At 36.7% G+C, this 21894-nt stretch overlaps 2 protein-coding genes across 2 annotated transcripts in view; one reads left to right on the top strand and one right to left on the bottom strand.

Annotated features, from left to right (window-relative positions):
• Window positions 1-440: 440 nt before the first annotated feature.
• DEPDC7 (DEP domain containing 7) lies at window positions 441-16652 on the bottom strand. Its single transcript, XM_019738626.2, has 9 exons — window positions 16509-16652; window positions 6960-7350; window positions 5319-5443; window positions 4329-4518; window positions 2406-2617; window positions 1550-1692; window positions 1254-1379; window positions 1085-1163; window positions 441-762 (listed from the first exon to the last, which is right to left on the bottom strand). The coding sequence occupies exons 1-9, from the start codon at window positions 16579-16581 to the stop codon at window positions 569-571; spliced, it is 1533 nt and encodes a 510-aa protein (XP_019594185.1). The 5' UTR covers window positions 16582-16652; the 3' UTR covers window positions 441-568.
• A 107-nt stretch (window positions 16653-16759) lies between these two features.
• CCDC73 (coiled-coil domain containing 73) overlaps window positions 16760-21894 on the top strand; it is a 253095-nt gene continuing 247960 nt past the window's right edge. The window contains exon 1 of the mRNA XM_019738516.2: window positions 16760-16865. The gene's annotated coding sequence lies outside the window, so the exon portion shown is untranslated. The remainder of the gene's footprint in view (window positions 16866-21894) is intronic.

Here is a 21894-nt window from a genome sequence, read left to right as displayed (position 1 = left end):
TGTGAGAGATACACAGGATTTTTTCCCACTTTGCCACAGGCAGGTATTTATCAATCAGAACACCAAAAAAAAAAGCACTAAATATAAAATAGAAGTATAGGTTAGGTTAACTGGACTATAATGAGATTTAGAAATTCTGTTCCTCAAAGTTGACCAGTGAAGACAGTGAAACCTCCCATCACATATTTGATCCTGTTTACCCTCATCTACCATGCCCTCCCCCACACGATGTGATATATAAATGATGTATTACAGAATTGTACACTTGAAACCTATGTAATTTTACTAACCATTGTCACCCCAACAAGCTTTAATTAAAAAGAAAAAAAAATTCCTATGATCTATAAAGTATTATGCACAATTATAAATCAATTCACCTAAGAGAGGTCAATACTTAACAGCAATACACAATCCAATAACTCAGTTCTGGACATGAAAAGTCATACAAAAAGTTTTATTAAGTACATTTTCATATTTAGAAGGACATTCAAGATTACAAATGTGATCGGATCTTTAGGATACATAATTTATTCTTAAAATACACAAATTATATACAGACATTAGAAACTCATTCTCCAAAATACTCAATAAAGATATTTGGGTGACACTTATAGAACTGACCTAGCAATTTTTTCTTCTCTTTGGCAGACAATTTTGAATCCTCATCAATAGTTTTTAGTAAATTCAGTAGCTCATCCTTGGTTGTCTTCTGTGTATGGTCAGAATAATGACTTTGATCAATTCTCTGGCAAAAAATATATCCTTAAATTTTAAAAATAAAAAGTTCAGTTAATGAATCTATTCTTCAGATTTAACTACAAAAAAATCAAGCAATATTTTTATATTTATATTTTTATTCCCCATTTTGTAAAATGCACTGAAGACACTAAGCACTGCTGACTTTATAACCCTGGTCAAGCTGTTTTTGAGCTCAAGGAGGCTCTCTGCTAAGTCTGGATAACTCTGAGGAGACAGTTTAAAGTTTAGATGAAATTAAAATACAACTACTTACAGCAAAACACTTTCAAATAAACAGTAGGAATTTATCTTTGAAAGATCATGGAAATAATATTTCTCAGATTACCTGTGTCTCCGTTTGGATCTCTTCCTTTCTGAATGGCCATGAGTTTAACACTGACAATTTTATGTAGAGTTCCAGGAATCTTTAAAAAAAGAAGGGACATGGGACATTATTCAAATGCATGTTAATCTAGTGATCTATTACATAAGCTCAACTACTTTCAGAGTTTTACCTTAAAAACATCTTTTTGATGATCCATTAAAAAGAGTACCAGAAGATCAGTTTTGCCTTTGGATAAATTTTTATTGTCAACAATAGCTTTTGAGAATATCCTTTTCACAACCATCCGGTTGTCGCTCTATAAAAATAAAACACAACTAATGGTATATATTCAAAAGAATAAGGTAAATATAAACGGTAATGTTAAATATTAATAGCTATTACCCATTTCGGCATACTTGATGCTGATAGAATAATCTGAAATGTGGGTCCTACTGAATACGATTAACATTTAGACAAAAGACTTACTTCTTTCTGTAATTTAAATTCAGAAGGATGTGCTGCAACAGCCATGAAATACAGTAGTCTTCTAAATTCTTCTCTATTTTGGGAATCCAGAAGCTTTAAGAAGAGTTGAGTAGCTTCTAATGCTACTTCTGTCTTCCCATTCACTTTAGCCAAAAGAAAAAAAAAAAAAGCTTTTAATTTTGACCAAATGACTATATTTAAAAGAATAAAATTCAAGGTAAAGTTTAAGCTAAACAGTAAATTTATTCAAAACAATTTTCAAAAGCAAAACAAAACAAAAAGACCAGGAATTACACTGAATGTCCAATTCCACCAAGGCAGGCTAGTCTCGAATTGGTAACTAATACCCTGAGTCCTTGTCATATAATAATGTTAGGATGTTAAATCAACTGTTGGCTTTGTAAATAAATTCCCAGCCTATGTTTTTCCTAAATATAGTACATTTTGAGGGTACAGTACGTGTACAGTACTAATGTATCCAACTCTACCTGAGAAAAAGAAAGGATTCTCTGAAACCCCCAATTTGTTTTCAACAAACCATATAAATAGTCTGGCTCATTGGTAGAGGGACAAAGCAGAGTATCTGCCATTTTGTATCTGCCAATTTCTATGCTTAAGCTTATAGTGCATGAGAGCTGCATTCTCTTGTAGCAACCAAAAGTTAGAGCTAACTATTAGAACTTTTTAACGCCTCTTTCCAAATAATTCCTAGAAGTCTTGGAATAAACATACTTTCCATGAATCTATCCAGATCTACTCCCAGCTTGAAGTTGTACCACCAGTCTGATTAATTGAGGACAATTTTTCTTGTTTCCTTCAAAAGACAAATTTCAGTATCCCATAAGATCTTACTTACCTAAGAGTTCTGCAATTCCGTTATGAACATCACATAAGTGATTTAACAGAGGTTCCCTACTACTGTAATATTTGCCAATGGCATTAAATAGAAGTTCTTTCACTAAGTCTATTCTATCTGGTTGCTCAGGAAAGTTTCTGCTTATGTCCACCACCATCTGGTCTGGAAGGTATTCCAAGCAGTCAATTGCTGCAGAGAGCCATTCATCTTCCCTATGGGGGGAAAACAGGAACCATTTTTAAAAAGCAAAGAATAACAAATATATACACGGTACCCCATTTACTAGCTATTTCAAGTTTGCCTCCAGGGTGAATTTCTACACACTTAGATCAAGACATGTTTCTTTTTAATATATAGCCAGATCAGTATCACAGATAAAAAGTTCAGCTTAACATGTCTTATTTTTCTTGCTTTTTTTAAAAGGGAAAACAGAAGCTATCAACTGCAATATAGAGCTGAAAAGGACATCAAAAGTCAAACTCTGTTCTTTACATTTACAGTGGAGACCCAGAAACTCTTAAGTTACTTGCTCAGGGTCCCAGATCTGACTCCTAGGCCAGTATACTTCTAATACAGTGTTGCTTACTTCAGAGCTCGGTGTATGATCTATCATCTCTCACTTTGGCTAGGAGAGGATAGAGGAAGATAAGGTAGAGTTTCAGAATAATTAAATATTAATTACTATTTCTAATAAAATACCGGGTGGGTAACTTCAGAAAAATGCTCCATTTCAAGAAATAAAATAACTTTTAATATTCAGTTTGTTAATACATACAGTTTTTTTAACCAATCGTGTATTCTGCTACTGACTCAGGACAACTAATAATCTGCCACCCAAGTACATTATCTTAGGCAGGTCACTTCACCTCTCTGGGCATGAGCTTCATCAGCTTTATAAGAAGATGCAGCTAGATGATCTTTAAGTTCACTTCTGGCACTATTTCTGATTCTGTATTTTAAATTTAAGGCAATAATGTTTTCACATGTTACTTTAGAGTGTAGCAGTGTAATTTAAATTCTTATAGAATAGTAAGCCTCCTATTACATATAGAGAGTTCAATAACTAGTATGTTGGGATTAACTTTTCTTTTTTTTGGGGAGGGATTAACTTTTTCATGGAAGGTTTTAAGCTACCGTTTGACATTCAACTGGTTATTAATAGTTCATTGGAATGTAGAGCTGGTGAAATACTGAAAAGATAATTTGTATTCCTTTCTAGTATTTCCATCTCCCTAACTTCTGGAACACTATCTGCTAAAGCAAAATAATTAAAAATTAAATAAGCTAAAAAATACAAGATTTTAACCTTTAATAATTTTATTTAGGAGAAGTTTCAAAGTTATAAGGAATAGGGAAGTCTTCCTTAAGGAAAACAAAGCATAATTCCCTTAGCATTTCAAGTTAAGCTTTCAAACCTCATGATTTATTTATATTCAGAAAAACGGTAGTCAGAGGTGAGAGCAAGAGTTACTTTCATTACATTTCTTTAATAAAACTAGTTAGTTTAAAAAAATACATATTTAATAGGCATTCTAAAGGAGTACAAAAGCATATATAGAAACATAGGTAGTCAAAAGAGTCTAAGAATTTGCCAACTCTGTTCATTTTTTTCAGGTTTCTTTGAACACCAGACAGCCCTATATTTTAACAAAGATAAGATTGAGCATAATCCTTTTCGTCACTTGATGTGCAAGTATGCGTAAGTTATATGTGAAACAAAAGTAAATATGAAAAATAATGAAATTTTAAGTCTTTTTCTAGTTTTGACCAATGTGATTTTGTTCTTCACTTTCCCAAATACTGTTACCAACTGACAATGCATATCTGATCCTATGGACAGAAGAATTCAAAAGATTATCTCAAAACCATTAGCTATCATCATCCTACAAGCACACTCAAATTATTACATGTATTTCCACATACTGAGAGTCACTATAAGCCTTGAGAATCCCTCGATCCAAATAGTTACTGTTGTTGACCAAGTCAGGCTGCCTCTTAGGTTGAGGAACTTTAGGTACAACCTCTTGCTGTTTGAGTAAGGAGTCAAGAAGTGGAAGGTCTACAAGTTGTAGTAGACGCCCAATTGTTTCTTCTTGCCATACTTCGTTAATAACTACACAGGAAAAATGACAAGGTGAAAAGTAACAATTAATAGTTACTAAATGCTCACCACAATATTTGTCTAGGCAGGTCTAAGCTAATAAGCTTGTGCTCTCCCCCCCCCCAAAAAAAAAAAAAGAGAGAAAGAGTCAACCTTATGAAGTGGTTTCTTAAAACAATTCAAGATTTGTTTAAAGTGTAGGAGGACAGACTTTGGACAACAGGAATTCTTTTCATTCTTGTATTATAAAAAGCAGTATGGCAGAGATAAGAGATCAAGTCATATAACATGTTAATAAGGACTGGAAGAAAGAATGATTCATTCAGTCTGAAAACTGGTTTGAAACTACTGGCTGCAGATTATTCCACTCAGGGTTTCTACAACTGGGATGGGGGAAGGGAAGATGGAAATCAGTCATTAAACTATATTCCATTGCCCACAGACAACGAAGACCATAAGAATTCTATTAATGTTTTAAAGTAATTTTCAAATTTTTATTTAACCTAATAATATCTTAGGGAAAGAAATATCTGAGAGCATGTTTTAAATTAAGAAAATCTGCATGCAAAACATTTCAGATTTGAACCTATGCCAGCTGATAGGACAAAAGTCAGTGTTCAAGAATTGCAACACTGATCTATTTGTTAAAGATAATAGACTTCTGTTAAAACTTAATATAAACAGCTTTAATACACAGTGTGCTCTTTCTTTGTGCTTTGAATATTTAAATTCTAAAAAAGGTTAAGTTTGAAACATTTTAAACAACTTTATTTGAAGTTAGTTTTCTATTTCTTGTATCATCTTTAGCTTACCTTGTGGAGACAAACTTGCAGCGATATTTACATGAGGGGAGTTAGGCTTTAAACTCAGATTTTCCCATAGATCCTCTAAACTTGCCGATTTCCTATCAGATGACTTAAATAATGCATCTGCATACCTAAAATAAATTTATTTCATAAATTAATGTTTATTTTATTAGTAAGCCCACAGAAATATTTTAGTATTCGAGAACTAAGTTTCTAGAAAGTGTACTTCAGAGCAAAAACATAACAAATGCAAATTCTAAGAATATAATAACATACAAAAACATCCCACCTTCTTATTCTAGTCTAAATATATACTCTAAATAAATTCTCCTTTGAAAACTTAAAGTAATTTAATGACTAGAATTTTAGTCTGAATATTAAAACACAATCAAACTTCATTATGTTTACTGTTTTTATCAGTTATTTCTATTTCTGGGACATTCTTTGGTAGGTAGTGCTCATCATTTCCCAAATACAGATCTGCAATCCTTTATCCACAATTCTGAAACCCAAAAAGCTTTGAAAAAAGGAAAGTTTATTCAGAACTCATATGATGACAAAACCCATCCATCCTGAAACTATCATAGCCTTTATTTATCCCCGTCAGTGTGAATATTTTGTTTACTGCAGAATTATTAATGTGGTTGATTACCAGATCTCTCTAGGGGTGTTACCCAATAGATATGTACAGAATTACCTTCCTAAAGTCTCGCAACTTCCAAATTCCTAACTGCCTCCGTCGAGTACCAAGGGTTTCAGATAAAGCATGTGGACCCGCGTGTGGCAAGCGGCGCTTGTGCCCTACCTCATCCTCCTGTTTCATGCCTATACAGACAGGTACATTTTATCATGTTTTAAACATAGATTTTTAAAATATTTGAAAGTCAGTACACTAAAATTCTTGACTTTGAGTCAGATCTGAATTATAAGAGCTTCAGTTAGTTCTACTCAGTTGAGCTGAGGGGAATAAAAGGGAAGGTTTTTTTGTGTGTTTTTTCCATGACAACTCAGTTCACTATGGACTTAGCACCTACTTACATTTCAGTCATGGGGTTCTACAGTTCTGTCCCCCAGTCTCTCATTAAATGGTTCCCTCTTCTCCAGCACTGCTGCTCACTTCACCCTCATCTGTACAGACTGCAATACTGCGATAGATTTCAAACTAGCTATCCTCATAGGCTGACCATACAGCTGGCAGGACAACCTCTCTAATACAATCTCATCAGGCTTAAAATCTTTCTGTGGCCTCCCAAGACTGTATGATCAATCTCAAACTCCTCAATGTGTCATACGAAACCCTATGCATTCTGGCTCCCACATGCCTTTCATACTTCACAGCTGCCATTTTGTGGATTCTAGTGACACCCTGTCTGCCTGCCTTCACCTTCTATGTTCTCATACCACTTTGTGTATAAACTCTCAAACATCTGTTACACTATAATTGTAACTTGAAGCAGAAAAGTCAAAGTTTCAGCTAAATATAGAATATGAACAAACAAGAATTCTAGGAGATACCAAATAAACATAAGTTCACTGTACTTTATCAATTTACCCACAGACCCAGATTTTAGCATAAAGCCAGTCAGCATCTCATTAAACACTATGCAAAATCCTGCCAATATCCCCATGATAATCTTATATACTAACCTGGAAGGTGAATGTAGACTGTTCTCTTTGCCAAACCGACTGTCTTGATTAGGTATTGTTGTGAATCTATAAAGGCTGCAACTACTATCTTCAAATGTAGGTTTTTTGTCTTTTCCAAAGACTCTGGTTGGAACTGCTTCAAATACTTTGTAGTCCATAAGTGCTTGACACACTCTTACCACTTTGGCCCGAGGAATATCTACATCACCAAAATATTTATTCTGAATTAGGTGAGAAAAAATGACATCCACGGCTTCTGAACCAACAAAGCAATCATTGTGTCTTTTTAAATGGTGCCTTCGTTTTTTCACCTCCACTTGTGTTTGAAGAGTGTTTATAATGCTGCTCCATACATATGTGGCTCCAAATGGTTTCTGGGCCACACTGAAACCTGGAATGGAAAGAACCAAGTAACCTTGTTAATTTGTAGTAAGGTCTAATCAGTCCTTAAGCAAAAAGTGGCAATTTTCAAAGTTATTAATAAGGAACAATTATGAGGGCAGCTTGTTATTGAAATACCAAATTACTAGTAGCAATTCATTTAAAAATGTAGTGTCTACTATATGCTGTACACTGTTTTATGTGCTAGGATATAATAGTGAGCAAAATAAAGTCCCTGTTCTCAGGGACTTATACTTTATGGAATAATACAGACAATACGAATGTTAGACCAATGCTAAGAAGAAAAATAAAGCTAGGTAAGGAAGAGAATGCTATTTTAGATGGGATGTCAGGAAAGATTTCTCTGACAATGTGATCTCTGAGCAGACGCCTGAGTAAAATCAGGAAGTAAACTGTGCAGCTATCTGGGGAAGGAGAAGAGAGAACAGAAAGATCAAAGGCCCTGAAAAGAGGAAGGAGGCCAGCATGGCCTGAGTGGGTGACTAAGGGAGAGACGAGTAGGAAGTGAGATCGGAGAGGAGTGGAGATGAGGTTTGGGGTTCGGCAGGGGCAGATCAAGTAGGACCTTGTGGCAGTTAGCAATTATGTGCATGAAAGTCTATTAAGTGCCTTATATAAATGATGTAATCTTCATAGCACCCTGTGAGGTAGATATCATCTCTATTTGAGAGATGGAAAATAGATTCACAGAGGCTAAGTGTAATTCCAGACATATAAGAAGTGGTACTGGGATTTGGCTCATGGTCCACATAATTTTATAGCATTTACCAATTAGATAGCTAGAAAGAAAGATAGATACAGGTATAGTTATAGATACACACGAACACACATGGTTGTTAGAATAAAGAATAAACTAATATTTTTAAATCTTCCTATTATGCAGGCTTATGAGTTAAGTACTTTGGAAGCAGGGTAAACTAACAGTTTGGTTCTTGCTCAATTGGAGCCTATTGCAAAGAAAAGAAAAGCATAGAAATAATACTTCCTTTTAGCCAAACAGAAAAGAAAACATGCTTTCAAAGATTTCTTATCACATTTTTTCTCATTGTAATAAAATTGATATTTGGCAAAACTACAAAGAAGAGACAATTAAAAGGAAAGAAAGTGGACCTTAGATTTAGTAAGCTGATGAAACTGTCTAGCTAGTCATCAGCGTGGTGGCTGGCTGGCTCTTTGCTCTCTTTCGTTTTATATAAACACACACTATGCCTTGTTTTGTGTTACACTTTTCAGTGGTCCTCTGAATATTCAGTGGTTCTAATTTTTTAACCCCTCATTTTTAAGTGTATTACTTCCATTATTTTTAGGATATTTTGACAGAGAAGTTGAAAACTTACTTCCCTTAAGGGAGTCTAAAAAGGAAAACAATTATACATCAATACAACAGTAAGGAATAAGGGGAATTATAATTCAAGAAACTGCTACTGGAAATTACCTTTCTGCCATCTTAGGTAAATCAGAATGTGTACGAGGAAAGCAAAGGTTCCTGAAGGACATTAAAACTCCACTTAATGCACTAGAGTCATAATTTTTTTTTTAATTTTTAAACTTTTATTTATTTTTAAGTGTGTTTTTCCAGGACCCATCAGCTCCAAGTCAAGTAGTTGTTTCAGTCTAGTTGGAAAGGGCTCAGCTCACACTGGACCATGCGGGGCTTGAACCAGCAATCCTGGTGTTACGAGCATCGCGCTCTAACCAACTGAGCTAAATGGCCGCCCCTAGAGTCATGAATTTTAAGTGGATTATTTGGAATTCATCTTTTGTGTTGCAATAAATATAGGGAGTATAGTGAACCATTACACTATAATTTTGTAGCTACTAGAAATTTTAACATCATTACCATGAAAATTACTAATACACACACACACACACACACACACACACACACACGGCCCTTTACTGTTTATTTGTATATTTCCAATACCAAAAGCTGATGAGTAATTTACTATTTACCCATTATGATTAAAAACAATCTTGATGATTATTTTAAAATATCAAAATTCTATTTTAAAATTCAACATATTTCATAATCCAGTACTAAACAAAGAAAGAAGAAATTGATGCCAGTTTTCCAAATATCATATGAGCAGTTTTAAGAATGAAATTAGAGAACCAACTAGATAAATCAAGTTGGAACTAGATTTACTACTAGTATTTAGTATTTAGTACTGTATTTAGTCTCTACTGAATAGAGCCAGAATCAGGCATTTGATGGAATCTCAAAATATGTCCTCATTCCTGGTGTCCAGACCTCAGGAGTACCTATACTGTTTCTAGCCTCAATGACTAAATAAAAGGAGTGTAAACCGTTAACATTCTTAACTTCCTAAAATATCCGAGATTATAGCTGAGATTTAAATGAACTTAACGTCTGCTCTTTAGTCTTTTTCATATCTTCATTGTATTATAATATTAATAATAGCTAACATTTGAGTACTTAAATATGACAAGCTCTGCCCTCTCTCATTTAATCCTGACAAACTAATGCTATTTTGAAGTAATTGAGGCTCAGTGAATTAAATTTGCCCTCAATTTCACAGGTAGTAAATATATATTAGCTTTTCCTAGTACTTAAATATAAATATATTAAAAATAAGCCACCAGATACTTTTAGCATTAACCATTCATTGAAGAGTTGGATTAAGTGAAAGAGCTTTAAGCAAGCCAATGAGATTAGAAGAAACAAAACACACAACTTTAAGATCTGTGAACCCTTAACCAAGCTATTTAAAAACACTTAGTAGTTAATACTCCTAAAATAAGACAGGATATCATAAATTCTATAATATCTGTAATATACACTATCCACAGTACATAGGGGTACGACAGGAAAGGAAAATCAGCAAGGTTCAAACTTGTAGAGATCAGCTTGCCTTTAAATACCAGTGAAACAGATTTCTGGGCGAGTGATAGTATTAATGATGAAACACGTAAGTCAGCTAAGCCACAAGTGGGTTAGCACACAAACCCTAAAAGATAAGGCTGAGTCACTTATTAATTTGAGATCAATAAGACAACTGAAGTGGGTGAGAGGGGAGGGGACCCACAGCCTCAGTGACGTGGAAAAAGGCTAATCTGCACAAGGGAATTAAGGAGTAAAGAAAAAATGTATTTCCCCGTATAAACTTGCTGCTTAAATATAAGAAATCAGGAAGTTTTGCAGGTTGGATAACACAGTATAAAAGATTAAAGAACAGGTTAGAGCAAGATAATAAGGCACCTGTGAGCCATACAATGTTTCCAGAGTCCCCCAGGCATGATACAATTCAGCCCCTTCAGGTCCCCTCTGTTCTCACTGACCATTAATTCCCAACCATTGCATCTTGGGATATTTCCCTCAAGCATCGCCACCCACAGACCCAAACTAGCTCATGTTCATACAGATACTTTAATACATAATATACCCTGGACTTAACAAGTAAATGTGCCAAAACCCACACCAGGATAACCTGTTTTTGTAATGCTGCCTTCACCAGTTGAACATAGGTTCCCCCACATGCTGGTTTGAAACTTCTTATATTTATCATCACCTAATAGCTGAAATGAATATTGGTATAGCAGACCCTGGTGAGTAAGATGAATTACTGTGATTTCTAAACAGGATTCAACAGACCAAAAGTATACAATGAATGCTTTGCAAATCTAGCAATCAGAATTTAAGCTTTAGCTTGTCCTCAAACCTCACTTGCATAGGAGCTGGAAAATTCTTTAAAATTCACCACTATCTATGTCTTGATGCTTCCTTATTTACATTGGTCAAGTGTGTTCTAAAATCATCATGATCAAAGGATCAGAGAGCGTGCAGACCAGCTGCAATAACCCTGGATACAGATTTAACCTCTATAGGGTGGTTTCTTCATTTGCTGCTCCAAGAGTTGAATGCTATGTTTAAGGCTGGTTTCAGGTCTAAACTGCTGATGATAGGATTTTAGAGACTGAAATTATCTCTCGCCATTTAGATATGGAAACTGAACACCAAATAAAATATGGTTAAGGAATGAAGCATGTGAAAAAATTTAACCTTATCAGATAAAAAGCTTTTTGGAAGGTGGCCTAACAAGAAGCTCAGAAATTGTCTTAAACCAGATCCATAACATACCACACATGTACTTAAGCACTGTATAAGTCAAGGCTAGGTAACATTTATTTTTGAAGCAGTCTCATCTTATTTGCTTAAAAACAATAGCTAGTTTTCAAAAACAAAGACCTGCCCTTGTATTTGAAGTCTACCAGAAAAGGTTCACCAACAACAAAAAAGTTAAATTTCTAATACTGTACTCTGACATACATCTGCAATAATACAAATAACCATCTTCACTAAAATGCACACTAAGTAACCAAGTTATGACTATAAGAATTCCCTAAAAATCAAGGCATAAGGCATACATGTCAGGAAGTTACCTTTACTCAAGAGTTACAAGGGTATAATCAGCATCAACTATGGATCTGCTGTGAAACCTATCTAAGGGCTAAAACAGATAATCACTTCAAAGAGTGAGGTAATAATAACTCCTTAGAAGATCAATATACACATTATAAAAATGAATCCCAGTGTAATGTAAACATACACACAGAATTATTAAAACATGCTAAAAATGAACATGTAACAATCTTAGTTTCATTCTCAGGCATTAAACTCCCCTCCTCCCAAGAAAAGAATTCAGATAGCTCATGGTAGGCAATTCTCTACAAAACTTGAAGAACAGTGAGCTAGTGCTTTCTTTCAAATTTCCTTATATTAGGTTGGTGCAAAAGTAATTGCAGTTTAAAAAGTTAAAAATAAATGCAAAAACCGCAATTACTTTTGCACCAACCAAATAGTTTGCAGAGGTTAAAATTATTTAAATGTCTTATAGAATGCCTCATATAATAATTATTCAGTACTTGTTAGTTGTAGATTATTGCCAACAACTAAAAAATGTTATATGCATTAACACAGTAGTTCATAGTGAGTGATTTTACGCCCCACTGGATATCTGTCAATGTTGAGAGACATTTTTGGTTGACACAAGCTGAGGAGGGGAAAAACTACTGGCATCTAGTGGGATGCTGCTAAACATCCCATAATGCACAGGGCCAGCCCCCACAACAAAATAAATGTTAACAGTGCCTAAGTTCAGAAACCTTGGGTTGACTGAATATTGTTTAGATATGGAAACTTGTGTTAAGGCAGCAGGCACAGTGCTCGGTTCTGCAAATGTAAAGAGTAAAACAAGAGCATGGGTTTTGGATTTCCAGAGACCAGGGTTTCATTCTTGGCTCCATCATTCACTAATAATACAATCTTGGGCAAACTGCCTAACTTTTTTTTATTGCAAAACAGAGCTAATTCCACTTCTTTCAGTTACTGTGAGGATCACATGAGACAATATACAAGTATGTAAAGTGACTAGCATAGTAACTGGCAATTGACAGATATATCACTAAAAACAAAGGGGAAAACTATCACAATGTAGAAGAGCCTAAGGAGACATAGACTCAATGTAATGTAATATCCTACATGGGATCCTTGAATAGAAAAAGGACAGTGGGCAAAAACTAAGGAAGTCTGAGTCAAGTATGGACTTTAGTTAATAATAATGTATCAATATTGGTTCATTGTTACAAATGTACTATACTAATGTACAATATTAATAAGGGAATCTGAAAAGGGCATATGGAAACTGTACTAACTTCATGACTTTTTGTAAATCTAAATCTCTAAAATTTTTAAAGTTTTTTTAAAAAGTAAAAAGAAAATGGAGAGTTTCTTTCTCCATTTCTGTGAACAGAAAGGAGAATACAGTCCCCATCCTCTCAAAGAGTTTACCCTTTAACTATTCATACCACATGGATGATGATGGCAACCTCCAAACAGTATTCAATTAAAGACCACTAGCAGACACAAAAATTAGATGTGACAAATACTAGAGGATTTAACTCTTCATCAGAAAATAACAAATATAAAAATCCTAAATGATTTAGGATTTAAGAGAATTTTAAGAATTTTTTTTTTCAAAAGCGGTTTTGGGTCCGGACCGGTAGCTCAGGCAGTTGGAGCTCCGTGCTCCTAACTCCGAAGGCTGCCAGTCAATTCCCACTTGGGCCAGTGGGCTCTCAACCACAAGGTTGCCGGTTGGACTCCTGGACTCCTGCAAGGGAGGGTGGGCTCCGCCCCTTGCAACTAAGATTGAACACGGCACCTTGAGCTGAGCTGCCACTGAGCTCCCAGATGGCTCAGTTGGTTGGAGCACGGGCTCTTAACCACAAGGTTACTGGTTCAATTCCTCGACTCCCACAAGGGATGGTGGGCTGTGCCCCCTGCAACTAACAACGGCAACTGAACCTGGAGCTGAGCTGCGCCCTTCACAACTAAGATTGAAAGGACAACAACTTGACTTGGAAAAAGTCCTGGAAATACACATTGTTCCCCAAAGTCCTGTTCCCCTTCCCCAGTTAGAAAAGAAAAAAAAGAAATATATATATATATATATATATATATATATATATATATATATTCATTCAAAAGAAGTTCTAAAGCATTACAGAATTGTCAAGACAAAGGAAAAGGACCATCTTTATTGGACAGTAACCAAAACCTGAAAATAGGTAAAGGTAGAGAACTGTGTTTGAGAACTGTGTTTGGGTGTTAAAACTAGGCAGCTGTGACTGAGGGGGAAAAACTTCCTATACACTGCTACCAACATTGCAGCACTTTTACTGCATATTAGTTTGGTAGTCCAAAGTTTGTTTTCCTCTTATATGGCATTACAGTTGTCAGGCTGAAGACTGAGATTGATTCAGAAAAGAAGGCTACAGGCAAGTAAAGAATGTAAAATAAATCTCTACTAATAAGAACAATTTAAAAATATGTTAAAAGAACTATCAACGGGCAACAGACACATGAAAAAATGCTCCACAATGCTAACCATCAAGGAAATGCAAATCAAGACCACAATGAGACACCACCTCACACCAGTCGGAATGACTATTATCAAAAAGTCAACAAATAACATGCTGGCAAGGACTTAGAGAAAAGGAAACCCTTGTGCACTGTTGATGGAACTGCACACTATGCAGCCTCTATGGAAAACAGTATGGAGAGTCCTCAAAAAACAAAAATAGGTGTACTATACAACTCAGCAATTCCATTTCTGGGTATTTATCCACAGAAATAGAGAACACTAATTTGAAAAGATATATACACTCCTATGTTGATTGCAGCATTATTTATAATAGCCAAGAGTCCATCGATAACTGAATGAAGAAAGAAGATGTGAGATATATACACACCATGGAATATTATGCAGCAATAAAAAAGAATGAAATCTTGCCATTTACAACAACATGGATGGATCTAGAGGGTATTCATATGGTTTCACTTGTATGTGGAATCTAAAAACAAAACAAAGAAAACCAAAAACAGACTCATAGAAACAGACCAAAGGGATGGTTACCAGAAGGGAGAGGGTAGAGGATGGGTGAAAAGGGGAAAGGGAATATAGTCAATAATACTCTGATAAGTTTACACGGTGACAGATGATTACTAGACTTAGTGAAGTAATCACACTGTAAGGTAAAAAAATGCCAAATCACCATATTGTACACCTGAAACTAATATAACCAATATAAGATTGTTGTATACCAACTATAATAAAAAAATAAATTAAAAGAACTATCAACAAAATTAGGCATTGGCGACTGCTTTAATTCATACAGATTAATGAGATAGCATATGGGAAGTACTTTGAGCTTCCTGGAAAAGTGATACCAGGTGAATTCAAAGAATCAGGTTACAGTTTAAAGGGAAAACAGGATAGCATACCACTTTCTTCTTTGTCTATGTTAAGAGACAAATACCTTCAAAGTACTTGCTGAAAGTTAACATACAGACCTATTTCTTCTACATAAATCACGTCCCTGGTCATTACAGCTGCTTTAAGGTATGGAAGACTTACTAATAGGTAGAGAGACAAAAGTACAAAACTGCTTGCCAGAGCGCACAGAAAGGCAATGGCAAGGAACCAAGAACCCGAGGCTCCTATTACCATGCTCACCAGGGCTGTGACAAGGCAACTAAAGGATGGAAGAGGGATTAACAAATGCTCACAGGCAGAGAGGGTTCCAACGGTAGCAAGTCAACAAATGAGAAAAGGTAGTGGGCCCTCCATACCCTCTGCACCTGGTGTGCAGAGAACAGTGCTCTTTTCCTTGGGTTCAGATCCGCTAACCAGCACGTCAGTGCTTCCCCCTGAGAGTCATCTACTTAATTTTGAACACATATTCCTTTACACCATCTAAGAACCTGTTTACAAATGCCCAAAACTCAGAATTGGTATTTCACCTGGGAGAGAAGAGAGGGTGCCATGTTTTTAATCATGTAAATTTGGGAATTTCTTTCATTCAGAAAGTGAGCCTAAAGATTTCTCAAGACTGTTTCCAATATCAGTTGATTTTTAAATTCTCAAGTGATGAAGTATTTCCCTTCTTTTCATAATGTAAAACAAGGAGAAATTCTGAATGTAGGCATCATGTGTTTATCTGAATCCTTTAAAGTGGATCAGAATAAGGTCAATATTATAATCCATTCTTAGAAAAGTACAAATGAAAAGTAGTTCTCCATCACAATTTATCATTAGCATTTTGAATATTAAAAGGACATTACTAATTGGACGTCAAATACAAGACTGGGGCAACCGAGATGTACCCATTTGACCTATATCGCTGGTGGTGTTTTACAAATGAAAGGCTTTTGTCAGATAGGAAACCAATTCCTCCTATAACACCCCACACTGCAGCTACAGGAAGGAGAAAAGTTGTAACTTACCTAAAAGGGAATAAAAAGCCAAGCGTTATCTGGATATCTTAATTCTATTTACTGAGTTGTAGATATGCTAGAATCGGAATTTTATAACTGATCATCCAATTCCGTTTATTTGGACATTTAAAGAAACCAAAATGCTAAGCAGACAACCCCCAAAGATATGATTAAGTTGGTGGCAGAATTCACCAACGTCTCTACTAAGGTCATGTAACCATTAAAAAAAAAGTAAAGGACTTGTATTCACTGCTTATCCAGAAAGTGTGTCTCATGCAAGAACCACAACTTGAGCTCCTTCAGGCGCCCCGTGACCCCCACCCGCCCCGGCCGGGGTCCTCAGCACCTACCAGGAGGCCTGTGCGCCGGGCTGTGGAGAGCAGAAAGGTTCAGCGCAGCTGCCTTCTCCCGCACAGTGGCCATGGCCGTAGCTGCCGGGACACCACCTTCTCAGCCCGCTGTACCGCGAATTGTGCGCCCGCGCCGGGACCGCCTGTTAACTGGCACGGGGAGGGGCGGGGCTCAGCCAGGCCCCGCCCCCGCCCAGGGACCGGCCCGCCCCGCCGCAGCCGCTGTGCGCTACAGGCCTCAGGTCATGTGCCTGGCGGGGCAGCAGGTAACCGGCGGCTGGCCCCAAGCGCACGGGAAAGGTGCGGCCCCCGCCCTCAAGGACAACGCGGCCGATTCCCAACGCGAGCGGTAGCCAGGTAGAAAGTCATTCAGGGTTCCCGGCCCTGCGAGTCCACGCCGGCCCCCAAGGGGCCCACATCCCACAGCCGGTCATCAGCGCCCAGGAGCAGGCAGAGGCAAGCGCCCGCCAGGCTCAGACCAGCTGGGTGCGAACACTTCCCGCCGTAGATTAGCTCTGGGACTTGGCAAGTTGCTTAACTGCTCTGTGACTCAGTGACCTCACCTGTGACTCGGGGCTAGTATTAATACTAGCCCGCTTCAAGGGTGTTTTTCATGCAGATTACACGAACTAATTCATGTTCATTTTAGTAATTGGGTCTGCAGTATAAGTGTTTAAAATTACGCCATGGTGATAAATACATCTAGTTTTTCACGCATCCCTCCCCGTAAAGAACAAACAAATTTTTATCTGGCCCAGGAAAGCAATGTCCAGAGGTCACAGTCAGGAGGGCAGCAGGCTGGCCTTGGGGCTGGCTGCCAAAGCAATGGGTACTTCCTCCAAAGTAACTCTAGGTCAGGTGGTAGGGTCAGAGTTTGCTATGGAAAGGGAGTGAAGGTGAGGAAAAAGGGGAGAGAGGGCTGTTGATGATGGGAAGTTGAAACCAGGAACCCAGGGTCCACTGCTGGGGTACTTCTGACAAGATGAGTGATCTGAGAGACCAATAATTGAATTGCCAGATACTTGCCCCCCCCCTTTTTTTTTCAAATTTGGGGATTTTGCAGTTATGTTAAACGTTTGGTACATATAATATCTTCTTGGAAGAAGGAGGATGCCTGTGTGATCAGATTATAAATTAGAATGATATTTAAGTGGGAGTTCATTAGCTTATTGAAAGAAGTTCTACATGTTTGTTTCAGAGTATACATACTAAGGAGAATACATACATGTGGTTGTTTCAAAGAATACATACTAAGAAGCTGTGACCCGAGGGACCCGATTTTAGTGGTGGGACATGGGCAATTGCCGCTCCTAAGGTTTAGAAAAGATGCTAACCGCTTAGTCCTTTTTTAATGTACTCTCTCCCCCTGGTGGTTGTAAAACCTGGCTTCACTTCCACTCAAGGAATTTCCTTTGTAATTTCTCAGTTGGTTACTGCTCACAAAGAAAAGATAAATTTAGGACAAGTTTCAGGCACCCAGGCACCTAATAGTCCTGTTACCTTCAGTCTGTCCCATGTTGCATAACTGCATGAACACACAAGTTCATCCTCACTACTTGGGAGAAAAGAAAAGCTCACATCCTATTTCTGAAAAAAAAAAAAAAAAATCTTGACAAACTATAATATTGGGTCTTTTGTAAAAGGCTGGTGACTTCAGTGACCATTTTAATAATTTACATAACATATCAAAGAATTTTTACCAACTTGTGCTATATTTGCGTATCTCGCCTGACATGCTGTATTTCCTCTTCTCTACCTGACCACATTCCATGTACCCTTGGAAGCCTAACTCAAATCCCACCTTCTTCACTGGACGTATTTTTCCAGATTACCCTGATATGTTCCTTCTCTGACCACCAATGACACTTATCAAGTACACTGCTATTTAGCCCCTCACCCCTATGTATAGATACTACCTAATTATTTCAGCAGATACATCTTTTTTTTTTTTAAAGATTTTATTGGGGAAGGGGAACAGGACTTTATTGGGGAACAGTGTGTACTTCCAGGACTTTTTTCCAAGTCAAGTTGTTGTCCTTTCAGTCTTAGCTGTGGAGGGCGCAGCTCATTGTGGTAGAGAGGATGCGCTCCAACCACCTGAGCCATCCGGGAGCTCAGCGGCAGCTCAGCTCAAGGTGCCGTGTTCAATCTTAGTTGCAGGGGGCACTGCCCACCATCCCTTGCAGTACTCAAGGAATTGAACTGGCAACCTTGTGGTTGAGAGCCCACTGGCCCATGTGGGAATCAAACCAGCAACCTTTGGAGTTAGGAGCACAGAGCTCTAACCACCTGAGCCACTGGGCCGGCCCCAGCATATACATCTTGATTGTCTAACAAAATTGGAAAGGTGTCCAGGGCAGGGAGCATATTTTAACCTTACAGATTTCTTTGAGTACCTGTAGTGTAGGGCACACAATAGATGTCTTGATTGTCCTCATCAAAATACAAAGCTTTAGAAAAAATATCACCGCCATACTCTTGAAGATTTAATGTTTAGGGACATCTGTTTAAAAAATAACTTATAAAAAGTGCTTTTCGTCTCTAGCAAGTATCACAATCGGACAGTTTATGATATATAAGAAAGTTCCATCCCCTTTCAATCCAGTGCATTGCTACACAGCCTGCAGCCTTTATTTTCTTTACTATGAAGCTACCATCAGCAAGCACCCAGGTGGTAATTTTCACAGGTTATTTGTGTTTCTTTAAATCACTTTTATTGATTATTTCTCAAATAAGGGTGGCAAGTCAGTGTTACGGTATGTTTAGCATATGGGAAAACTTCACTGGATGTAAACTTGTCTAAGCCAGTCAAGAGCTAGGAAACAACAGAAAGACTCACTAATCTGTTCTTAAATAAAAAATGATAAGCGAAAAGCAACCAATACCTCTGGTCTCTTTAGCAATGAAAGCCAATGATGGGTAAAAATCTTAATTTTTAGTAGTGTACAGCAAGATTATCATCCATTAAAGAAATTTTGAGCAATAGTACATTATATGATGGATATATCTGGGGAACAAAGGAAGCTTTGATATGAGACAGGCTTAAGGCTGACCTTTTAAAGTGATTGGATGTTACAGGGAGAAAATGTTTATAATTTCTTTCTTCTTTAAATTTTTGTTTCTTTAGGCTATTACAAGGTCTTAAAAGCTTAGAGATTAAATATACACCAGGCTGGAAATATCCTCTTCTTTCCCTCAATAAGATTTTTCTTAGAAGTAGTTTGCATTATTTGGTGTACAGGAATGTCAGTTCAGTCGAATGTATTTCAACAGGTTTAAATCCACCCGCTCATCATTTAGAAGAAAAAAACTTAGATTTTCATGTCCTTAAAATGGCATTTTAGATGCAACCAAAGACCCTGGGTCTATGAGGACTTTAAATATACTCTAAAAATCACATTCTAAGAAAAAATTTTTTACTAGTAGTGGCTTCTACCATTCTATGCTTTTTAGTTAGATATGCAGATTCCTGTTCCCCATCCCACTTTTTGATTTCTTGCTTCTGGGGTGGTGTCCCTGAGAATCACCATCATTTTTTTAAATGTGGTAAAATACACAGATCTTCATCATGTTTAACATACAGCGCTGATATAGTGCAGAATGTCAGAGAACTACATTTTGAGAAATACCTCATCAAGTTTTTACCTGCTAAGACTTTTTTCCCAGAATATAAGTTTCAAGACAGCAGGAATTTTTGTCTTTTCACTGCTGTATTCTCAGCACTTAGTTCAGAAGCTGGTTCATAGTTGGCTCTCAACAATTTTTGTGAATGCCTGAAAAAATAAGTATCAGATGCAATAAGTATCAAGCTAAAATATACATTCCAAATATACAATTTTCTGTATTCATAGTATACTTTATATAATGGTACATGCTAAAATTTTTTTTAAAAGAAGCATAAAAATTTTAATGTAAACTTCTGTACAATTTTACTTGCATATTTAAATCATAGAAAGCTGAAGAATAAATTAGTATTAATAATGAATAGCCCTTCTTGTGATTTCTAATATAGGACTTTTAAAGTTTTCTTATTAGTTAAAGGCTATGGGTGCTATGAAAGAATTGGAATGAATCGTGTTTACCATAGTATTTTATAGAAATATTCCAGTTATCCACAGTCCACTCTCTTTGTTCTTTATGTAAATCATAAATTAACAATGACCTTTCTCATGGAGTAGTGGAGTACATTAAACAGTTGTTTTACTCTTTCGTTCTATATAAGTTTTAATTAATTAAAAATTTATGACCAATTTTTAGAACATAATGTCTATAGTAAAGTCGTGTGACTATTTTGGGCTGGTAAACTAATAAATAAATTATAACTGTTGTTATGAATTTATGGAAATCACCAGAATTTGGCTTAGAGCGATAGTTTTTTCTTTTACAAATGGAGTTTCTTTTTCCCCCCACAAAATGGATATAGCTTTATTTTTCTTCTGAAGATGTGCAAAGTCTAAAAAATTACCACTGAATATTTAAAGCTACAGAAATTTTCACATTTATAAGAATTTAATTTCTCTTATTAAAAAAGAACTCAAGCTACTGTTTATATACTACCCAAGTCAACATCCAGTAAGAATAGCCTTTCTGATAGCCACAGAATACAGCGCTGAGTACTTGTCTTTCCAGAACATGACATTGAATATTTCTCCTGTCTCACTGGTTTTTATTCCTCAGTCTCCTTTCCTCTGATCTCTTCTCCCTGACTACTAGTGTTCAAGTGTCCCAGGGCTGAGTTCTTTGTCCTCTTCTTTGTGTATTCACTCCTTCATCCAGTCTTGTTTTTTAAAACTATTTGAGGACTCCTAAAATTATATTTGTACTCTAAACATTTCATTAAAACTTCAGCCTCATTTATCCTGTTGCCAACTCTATATCTCCACTTGGGTGTTCAGTAGGCATCCCCAACTTAACATGTTCAAAACCAAACTCCTGATCTCCCACCTCTAAATCTCCACATAAACGTTCTCCAGCTCAGTTAATGGCAACTCCAACTCTCTAGTAGCTCAGGCCAATGCTCTTGGAATCATCCTTGACTCCTCTCTTCCTCTCACATCTGTGGATGAAAAAGGGGCCACATACTAGATCTGACAAGCTCAGGGGAGGCCTGCATGGTAGGCCTCACAAACTCAGAGACTGAAAGTAACCATATAGAATAGTCTGAACATAAACATTTTTAACAAAAGCCAGTCAGGGCAGGTAGTCACATCCTAGACCTTCGGTTTCCTTGACAAAGGTCAATCTTTATCTCTGTCTCCTTATGTCTGTCTCTCCTGCTGAGGTGCCCAGTCCTCCCTTTTCATTCTCAAGGTCGTTTCTGTCAATTTTCTTTTTGTGATTTCTTTGATAAGCTCACTAAAATGGTCCTGATAAACAGGATGTATAT

The sequence above is a fragment of the Rhinolophus sinicus genome, linkage group LG06, assembly GCF_036562045.2.
Source record: "Rhinolophus sinicus isolate RSC01 linkage group LG06, ASM3656204v1, whole genome shotgun sequence".
Lineage (NCBI taxonomy): Eukaryota > Metazoa > Chordata > Mammalia > Chiroptera > Rhinolophidae > Rhinolophus > Rhinolophus sinicus.
Note: the sequence above shows the minus strand (reverse complement) of the source record. Positions and strands in the feature narration are given on the sequence as shown.

Excerpts from the sequence above, each read along its gene's own strand:
- DEPDC7 (XM_019738626.2), bottom strand. The coding sequence starts at position 16,581 with ATGGCCACTGTGCGGGAGAAGGCAGCTGCGCTGAACCTTTCTGCTCTC. Across the intron at positions 1,380-1,549 it reads AATTTAAATTACAGAAAGAA|AGCGACAACCGGATGGTTGT; the intron begins GTAAGTCTTTTG and ends TTATTTTTATAG. Across the intron at positions 763-1,084 it reads AGATCCAAACGGAGACACAG|GATATATTTTTTGCCAGAGA; the intron begins GTAATCTGAGAA and ends TTAAAATTTAAG.